This window comes from Notolepis coatsorum, assembly GCF_963971535.1.
Source record: "Notolepis coatsorum genome assembly, chromosome: 9".
Classification (NCBI taxonomy): Eukaryota; Metazoa; Chordata; class Actinopteri; order Aulopiformes; family Paralepididae; genus Notolepis; species Notolepis coatsorum.
The window spans coordinates 67,869,174-67,879,054 of NC_140173.1; the positions used below are offsets into that span (position 1 = coordinate 67,869,174).

The 9,881-nt window shown below is 44.4% G+C and overlaps 1 protein-coding gene across 1 annotated transcript; it reads right to left on the reverse strand.

The window, feature by feature from the left end:
• Nucleotides 1-101: 101 nt before the first annotated feature.
• On the reverse strand, nucleotides 102-9,559 carry LOC311234397 (uncharacterized protein). The gene is made up of 3 exons (XM_084321571.1): nucleotides 9,400-9,559; nucleotides 2,904-3,218; nucleotides 102-1,675 (listed from the first exon to the last, which is right to left on the reverse strand). The coding sequence occupies exons 1-3, from the start codon at nucleotides 9,512-9,514 to the stop codon at nucleotides 1,629-1,631; spliced, it is 477 nt and encodes a 158-aa protein (XP_084177697.1). The 5' UTR covers nucleotides 9,515-9,559; the 3' UTR covers nucleotides 102-1,628.
• Nucleotides 9,560-9,881: the final 322 nt, after the last annotated feature.

Below are 9,881 nucleotides of genomic sequence, written 5' to 3' on the forward strand. Positions count from 1 at the left end.
ATCATACAAATAGCTATGAAGTAACTGCCCTAAAATATCCATGAGATCAGAGTACCCCACCATCATACTGGTGAATTATGTGAATGCAGGAAGACAGAACAGACTTTGAATAAACATTTTAATTTATGTAAAAATACTGTATAAACTAAATAAAACATCATCACACAACGTACTTCTAGACAAGAGTAAACTCAGGCCGAGGTATTCACATGTTCAGACCTTGCTTTCCAAAATAATGTCATTTCCAACATCCTTTTTAGTTCCAATATTAAAAAAAGAAAAAAGGCAATGACCTTTGATCCAAGATACCTGCGGGAAACCAAGCCCTGAAAATGATAATACTCATAAGAAATATATATATATATATACTGTATATGGATGGACTTCACACTCCTCTGAACGGAGGAACATTAGATCTAATCTAATGTTCTAATCTAATCTAACGTAATCAAATGTAATCTAATCTAATAAAACGTGTCTGATGAGTCACGGTGAGGGGGTTTGAGTGGGGAATCAAGGGATGTTACATCATGAGAGATTTCAGTTGGGATGAAACACTTTAATCAGGAATGTCACAGTATACATTTGTAAGGGTAAAAAAAACGACGTAATTTCACTTATTCCATACACAATCTTACTTCATTGTCCTTAATTCCATTCCAGTCATTTTAAAGGTTATTTTAAAACCGATTTATTTTGCACATAATCTCACACACATCCAACAACTCTAAACAGTTTTGCACACATTCCTTTAGTTTGACAGTTAGTTATCGAGAGTGAATGAGTTTGAATGTGGCCACCGGTGATGTTATCTGGAGATATTGAATCCTTGTGTTGTTGTGTTTAATTACAACTCAATGAAGTTATGTACAGTAGGTGAAAAAATAGCAATACCTTGTCTTATACAAACTGCTACCTTAAAGGGGAACTATTTTACTATTTATTTCACTATTTGGGCACTTTTACACAATTCCTGTGAGTCTATGGAACACCTTTGTAAATGTTCTTTCAAAAAAAATCATTGTTTTGTATTTCAATCAAAATACAAAACAATCAAGTACTCAAAAACAGCATTTTTCTACCTCAAGATCTTAAGCCGTTTTGAGGCTGGGCTCCAACCACTGTGTGGCCTGGTGCCAACTGCCACATCAACTGCCACATTATTATGCAGCTGAGACATCTCTGACATCACAGATATGCACATTTTCAGATGACTCAGTTCAGTGAGGGTGAATATTGTGAGAGGAGAATTAGAAGAATGCGCCAATATGAGAATTAGAGACATATATCCTATTAATATAAGTCCACATAGCTAGGAAACAATGCTAAACACTGAAAAAGGCAATTTATAAGATAGTTCTCCTTTAACATTTCATTGAGCTGGTAATTAAAACAAGGATTCAATGTCCCTGATGACATCACTGGTGGGGGGGGGGGGGGGGGAGTGTTTGAATGTGTGTGTGTGAGATTATGTGCAAAATAAATCAGCATTGTTTTTTGGTGAAGAAAAATCTGAACTATTCCTTTAAGGTGTAAAAGTAAGGCACTTTGTTCCCTAGTGGAAAGGATCCCCCCCCCCCGCCCTGCCCCCCATGAGTTCATCTGTAGGGCTGTTGTCCTCTTCCTCCTCACTTCTGTTCAACCAGGTCCCCCAATGCATCCAGCAGACTTGGTTCTGACAGAAGAAGAGATTATTAAGTCACTTGGCAACCAAAAGAAAAAGATACATTTCCACTACAGAGTCTGTCAAAAAATCAAGCAAGGACTTGATGATTGTTTATGTCTGGGTGCTATATATATATATATATATATATATATATATATATATATATATATATATATATATATATAACACTTTCATTATTATTATGTCATTATTTATAAAATTATAATATTACATCCACAGAGCTTTTAGAAAGGTGTGGAATAAAAGTATTTTATGAATGAATCATAAAAATAAAAGGTAAATACCATGATAAATTACATGCTGGTGATCTAGTGTGACATCTAGTGGCTGAATGTTATCTATAACACCTTTAAACATAACAGTATATTTACGTGTTTTTGTTATTAACATTTTGAGTCAGCCCTAGATGTGGCCAAGCAGACTGACGATTAATATTTACATTATCATTATTATTATTGTTATTGTCATCATCTATGATTTAGCTGGGTTCACTTGCCTGGTCCTGTTGTGGATACAGTGTCTATTCAAATATTGCACCTCAAGATAAGATACTTGATATGATCAGTGGTGGAAAGTAAGTAAGTAATTTTTACTCAAGTACTGTACTTAAGTACAATTTCAAGCTACTTGTACTTTATGTGAGCATTTTCATTCTAGGGCCCTTTATACTTTTACTCCACTACATTTCAAGGGAAATATTGTACTTTTTACATTTACACGATCTGACCCATCAGTTACTACTGTAGTTACTTTGAAGAAAAGGATTTTGCATAGAAAACATAATCTCATGATCATTATATATATATAAAAAAAATATATTATATACGTTCACATTTGAAGCCTGTCAACTTCAAGAGGACGTAATCAGAGCAGCATAACTGGACCACATACCACTTTAACATAACATTTAATCAGAGCAGCATAACTGGACCACATACCCCTTTAACATAACCTTTAATCAGAGCAGCATAACTGGACCACATAGGTTACCACTTTAAGACCCCAGGAAGAGTAGCCTTTGTCAAGTGCAAACGCTAATGGGGATCCTAAATAAACATAAACACAACCTATAGAGGTCAATTGGATACACAAACGTCATGTAGAATGTGTACTTTTACCTTTACCAGAGTACTCATTTATCTGAGTATTTCTACTTTTACTTAAGTAAAGGAACTGTGTACTTCTTCCACCACTGGATATGAAAGTGTGTGTATACCTTTGCCTCCCGCTGCTGCTGCTTCTCCTCCACCTGCTGCTGCTTTTCCTCCTGCTCCTTCACTAGTTGAGTCTCCCTTGCCACCAAAGAGGTCAGAATAGTCTATATTTATTCCTCCCTTGCCCTCTGCTTTTCCGTCACCAAACGAGAGACTGTCGATGGCGCTGTTGTCGTTGTCGTTGCTGCTGCCTCCTCCTCCTCCGCCTCCGCCGAGACCGAACGGCAGGCTGATTCCACCGCCTCCACCTTTCTCCGCTTCCTTGTCTCCTCCTCCTCCTGCAAGGAGCTCCTTGGCCTTGTCCTTGGCCATCTGAGCTGCAGGACAACAAGTACCAAAGACACCATCAGCACTAGATCAGAGCAGCCCGACCTCGCTTGCAATATCTATATATTATTAAGTATTATCATATCGACCTGCAGGAAGAAGGTACATATTGTACGTTATGTTATAGCCATAAGTAATATATTGATGTTTTTACATATTTACAAATAAGTACGTATATTACGTATTCAAAATGTTTTTAACTTTTAACAGTTTTCAGAAAACATTTGAGTTCCCCTGCTGGGAATTCAAACCCAGGACACTCGCATGGGAGGGAAAGTGCCTTTACCTCAAGACTACCAAGACACACTTTTCCAAACCCTAACCCTAGTAGTAGTAGTAGTAGTAGTAGTAGTAGTAGTAGTAGTAGTAGTAGTAGTAGTAGTAGTAGTAGTAGTAGTAGTAGTAGTAGTAATAATAATAATAATAATAGGTTCATATTTATTTGAGGGCAAGATCTGAACCCATGGCATTGCCAGTATACTACATGGTTAGTGTTCACTCACTGAACCACTGGACTGCTCCATGTTGTCTTCTATGACTGCTGCAGTGAAGAATGTTCTATACAAGGCTGTCAGACAGCATTCCAGCTCACCTTTTCTTTTTTTTTTAAAGAAAAGAGGCCGGGCTTGAGATGAGGTGAATTCCAAAACACGAATGCAAAACGCTTGCTACACAAGCTGAGCAGATGGGATTTGAGATGGACTATGTTGGCAAAACACACGCAAAGGAGTCTGCTACAAAATAAATGACCTATAAGGCCTTTACGCACATACCATAGCCAGGAATCTGTTTCACGTGATCGAAGAACTTCCACCAAAATATTTGAAAATACACATCGTACAGTGTACACTTTGTGGTTTGTGGAGGCTTGGGGGGGAATTAACTGTCCACCAACTGTAGTAGGCCTTCTCCCTGGACTGGACTGGACTGACTCACAGAACTGTTCTTAAACATTTGTTTTAGGGGAAACTGAAGAAGTGAGTCATTGTTTATATTATTATTCATGTGGATTATTGTTGTTTTTTGTGACTGAGAACCTAAAAGGGAGTTTTTGCTGTTCTTTCTTTCTTTCTTTGCAACCTTGGAAAACCTGGAGTGGATTATATTTGTTGGAACTGGACCCCACACGCCTCTGAACCTTAATAACTAGTGTGTGTGTGTTGTGCTTCCTTAATCCATGTCTTGTTGTGGAACTGAAAACAACAGCAACTGTGGTCGTTTGAGTACCGGTTGTCTCCTATATGTATTATTGAGGGTCAGATCGATACTGTGATATTATTGATACATGAACCCTTTGAAACTGTGATATTATTGATACACGAACCCTTTGATACTGTGATCATATTGATACATGAACCCTTTGATACTGTGATATTATTGATACACAAACCCTTTGATACTGTGATATTATTGATACATGAACCCTTTGATACTGTGATATTATTGATACATGAACCCTTTGATACTGTGATATTATTGATACATGAACCCTTTGATATTATTGATACATGAACCCTTTGATACTGTGATATTATTGATACACAAACCCTTTGATACTGTGATATTATTGATACACAAACCCTTTGATACTGTGATATTATTGATACATGAACCATTTGTAGGGTTTCACCCTCGTGACTTTAGACTCGACTCACCCACCCGAGTTCAACATTGTCAGGCCACGCCCCCCTGAATGGCCACGCCCTGACTGGCACCCCAGCAAAAAAATTAAGTAAGTCCAAACAACCGCTACAACTGTGTGTCTCGCTCTCTTGTCAACATTTAATCAAATTTGATGAGAGCCTGTGAAACAGAGATAACAGGATCGAGTCGGGGCAGGTCCACGCTTTTACAAAGCAGGCTGGAGGAGTGATTTGAGTCACCCGTCTAGCCGTACGTACTGTACCACTCCAGAAAGCAGAATGTCAGCAGGCTGGAGGATCATTGTGTCACAGAGCCTGTTTAGCCGTACGTACCAGGGCCTGTCTAGCTGTACGTACCAGGGCCTGTCTAGCTGTACGTACCAGGGCCTGTCTAGCTGTACGTACCAGGGCCTGTCTAGCCGTACGTACCAGGGCCTGTCTAGCCGTACGTACCAGGGTCTGTCTAGCTGTACGTACCAGGGCCTGTCTAGCTGTACGTACCAGGGCCTGTCTAGCTGTACGTACCAGGGCCTGTCTAGCCGTACGTACCAGGGCCTGTCTAGCTGTACGTACCAGGGCCTGTCTAGCCGTACGTACCAGGGCCTGTCTAGCCGTACGTACCAGGGCCTGTCTAGCTGTACGTACCAGGGTCTGTCTAGCTGTACGTACCAGGGTCTGTCTAGCTGTACGTACCAGGGTCTGTCTAGCTGTACGTACCAGGGCCTGTCTAGCTGTACGTACCAGGGTCTGTCTAGCTGTACGTACCAGGGTCTGTCTAGCTGTACGTACCAGGGCCTGTCTAGCTGTACGTACCAGGGCCTGTCTAGCCGTACGTACCAGGGCCTGTCTAGCCGTACGTACCAGGGCCTGTCTAGCTGTACGTACCAGGGCCTGTCTAGCTGTACGTACCAGGGCCTGTCTAGCTGTACGTACCAGGGCCTGTCTAGCCGTACGTACCAGGGCCTGTCTAGCCATACGTACCAGGGCCTGTCTAGCCGTACGTACCAGGGTCTGTCTAGCTGTACGTACCAGGGCCTGTCTAGCCGTACGTACCAGGGTCTGTCTAGCTGTACGTACCAGGGCCTGTCTAGCTGTACGTACCAGGGCCTGTCTAGCCATACGTACCAGGGTCTGTCTAGCTGTACGTACCAGGGCCTGTCTAGCCGTACGTACCAGGCCCTGTCTAGCTGTACGTACCAGGGCCTGTCTAGCTGTACGTACCAGGGCCTGTCTAGCTGTACGTACCAGGGCCTGTCTAGCCGTACGTACCAGGGTCTGTCTAGCTGTACGTACCAGGGCCTGTCTAGCCGTACGTACCAGGGCCTGTCTAGCTGTACGTACCAGGGCCTGTCTAGCCGTACGTACCAGGGCCTGTCTAGCTGTACGTACCAGGGCCTGTCTAGCCATACGTACCAGGGTCTGTCTAGCTGTACGTACCAGGGTCTGTCTAGCTGTACGTACCAGGGCCTGTCTAGCTGTACGTACCAGGGCCTGTCTAGCTGTACGTACCAGGGCCTGTCTAGCTGTACGTACCAGGGCCTGTCTAGCTGTACGTACCAGGGCCTGTCTAGCTGTACGTACCAGGGTCTGTCTAGCTGTACGTACCAGGGTCTGTCTAGCTGTACGTACCAGGGTCTGTCTAGCTGTACGTACCAGGGTCTGTCTAGCTGTACGTACCAGGGTCTGTCTAGCCGTACGTACCAGGGTCTGTCTAGCCGTACGTACCAGGGTCTGTCTAGCTGTACGTACCAGGGCCTGTCTAGCTGTACGTACCAGGGCCTGTCTAGCTGTACGTACCAGGGCCTGTCTAGCTGTACGTACCAGGGTCTGTCTAGCTGTACATACCAGGGTCTGTCTAGCTGTACGTACCAGGGCCTGTCTAGCCGTACGTACCAGGGCCTGTCTAGCTGTACGTACCAGGGCCTGTCTAGCCATACGTACCAGGGCCTGTCTAGCTGTACGTACCAGGGCCTGTCTAGCCGTACGTACCAGGGCCTGTCTAGCTGTACGTACCAGGGTCTGTCTAGCTGTACGTACCAGGGTCTGTCTAGCTGTACGTACCAGGGCCTGTCTAGCTGTACGTACCAGGGTCTGTCTAGCTGTATGTACCAGGGTCTGTCTAGCTGTACGTACCAGGGCCTGTCTAGCCATACATACCAGGGCCTGTCTAGCCATACGTACCAGGGCCTGTCTAGCCATACATACCAGGGCCTGTCTAGCCGTACGTACCAGGGCCTGTCTAGCCATACGTACCAGGGCCTGTCTAGCTGTACGTACCAGGGCCTGTCTAGCCGTACGTACCAGGGCCTGTCTAGCCGTACGTACCAGGGCCTGTCTAGCCGTACGTACCAGGGCCTGTCTATCCGTACGTACCAGGTGCAGCATGGTGTTGATTTTACAAAATGTCTCCCTGAAATCTATTGTCAAGCGAGAGAATAGATGAAAAAGAAACTCTGATCAAACACTCCCTGAAGCACAGGACTGAGTTTACAATTCTATAGGGGCTAAACCGCTGGCAGCAGAGAGGGCAGCAGGGTAATGGAAAACACACAGGGAACAAAGGCTGACTCTGTTCTGCCTAGCAACTACAACTACATGCCAAGCCTAGCAACTAAAGCTACAGGCCAAGCCTAGCAACTACAGCTACAGGCCAAGCCTAGCAACTACAGCTAAAGACCAAGCCTAGAAACTACATGCCAAGCCTAGCAACTATAGCTACAGGCCAAGCCTAGCAACTACAGCTAAAGACCAAGCCTAGCAACTACAGACCAAGCCTAAAAACTACAGCTACAGGCCAAGCCTAGCAACTACAGGCCAAGCCTAGCAACTACATGCCAAGCCTAGCAACTACAGCTACAGGCCATGAGGCCAAGCCTATATGTGTTATTTTGTGTAATGTGTTTGTTTCTCCCATGTGTATAGAATAGAATAGAATAGAATAGAAATACTTTTATTATCCTGTGGGAAATTAGACACTGCAAATCGCTCAACATTTAAACATTTAGACAGGACAGGTCACAAATTAGAATAATAACACAAATCAAATCAAGTTGCCTAGGATAAGAGTAGAGTAAAATAAAATAGGATAAAATGAAATGAAATAAAATATACAGAAATAAATACAGTAAGAATATACTGAGCATACTGAGCATGGGGTAAACAATTTGGTCAATATAATTATAATTTAAATCTAACTAAATGAAATATGAAATATATATTCCAGTATTCAGTGTAACTAGGTGCAGTATGCTTTAGGTAGTGTATTGTCCTCCTTGGGTTCCAATAAGACTTAGATCAATGTCTGGCAGCCGTCGCTGCCCCCTGTTCTGGAGCCTGGAGGCCGCTAGTCGCGTCCTCCTGCCACTATTGAGCTGCCGCTCTGTGCTCAGTGATGCAGTGAGGCACAGTGATGCATTATATAGTCTGATGGCTGTTGGAATGAAGGACTTCCTGTGCCGTTCAGTGCTGCATTTGGGTAGTGTGAGCCTAGCACTGAACATGCTCCTCCTGTCAGCCAAGTCTGTGTATAGTGGATGGGTGGGGTTTTCCCTGATGGCCTGGAGCTTAGCGAGGCTCCTCCTCTCCGCCACCCTCGCTAGAGAGTCCAGCTCAACCCCAACCACGCTGCTGGCCTTCCTGACCAGCTTATCCAGCCTGGTTGTGTCCACTGCTCTCAGTCTGCTGCCCCAGCAGGTCACAGCGTACAAGAAGGCGCCCGCCACCACCGACTCATAGAACATCCTCAACATCCTTGTACAGACATTGAAGGATCTCAGCCTTCTGAGGAAGTAGAGTCGGCTCTGGCCCTTCTTGTATAGTGCTTCTGCATGTTTTGACCCGTTCAGTTTGTTGTCGATGTGCACACCGAGGTATTTGTACACCTCAACCATGTCCACATCAACTCCCCTGATGGAAACGGGGGTCACGGGTGCACTCCTCCTCCTCCCCAGCTCCACAACCAGTGTATGTTACATATAGAAGCACAATTGATAAAGATATAAAATCGATTTTTATTTCCAAAAGATGCGAGTTTGAGGCCGTTATTTTGTGCTCAGATGTAAAAAAAAATAAAATAAAAAATGAATAAAACATCAAGCCTTATGGGCTGCTCATCCGCCTAACTACTTTAGTTACTTTACTAAAAAGGTCCAGATGTTGTATTTCTCGTCTCTTTCAAAACTCAGTACCTTGTAAAAAACCTTCCACACATGAATGAGCCCCTTTCACACCTGGTCTCCATGGATACAAGCTGCTGTGCAAACTGGGTCAGCAAAAAAAAACTCCAAAAGCTTGAAGAAGAAACCATTCATCAACACGAACGAGACAAGGACACGCCTTGTTGTCGCGGCGTCGAAGCACTAGGGCAGACTCTCAATATGAGTGCCATGCCCGTGAACCGCCACCAGGGGCAGAGTGGCTAACCGCACGTGAGTTAATGAGCGACACTGCCAGTCTAATGAGGTCTAAAGCCCAGCTGTACCTGCCCCCTCCCCTCCCCACTCCACCCCCTGGGGGAATCCATACTCACCAACTGCATCAACACCCTTATCCACATAACTGCCGAAACCTCCAGCTCCACCTCCGCTGCTGCTACCGCCACCACCACCACCACCACCACCCATAAGGCCAGAGAGGAAGTTCATAATTTCCGAGTCTTCAATCCGAGTCTGAGTGAGTTTGAGAGTCAGTGAGTCTGTGGGGGCGGATAGACGGACACAGGGTTTTTTATAAAGGGTTGGTATCCCTTGCATGGCCGAGGCCACGCCTACACTCATCTGATTGGCTGGCTGGCGTAAGGGTGTGGCCAGATGGAGTAATTCAGGACAAGTCACATGGGACAACAAGGGGGGGGGGGGGTTGAGTGGGGGCAGACTTGTCACACTGGTTTGAGAACATGTGGAAACCTATTACTGTAGTTTTTTTATGCGAATCAAAGAGGTATATCATGCTAAGATAGTTAGTATGTGTGTGTGTGTGTGTTCTGCTCCATCACTGGGGGTTAGATTTCCA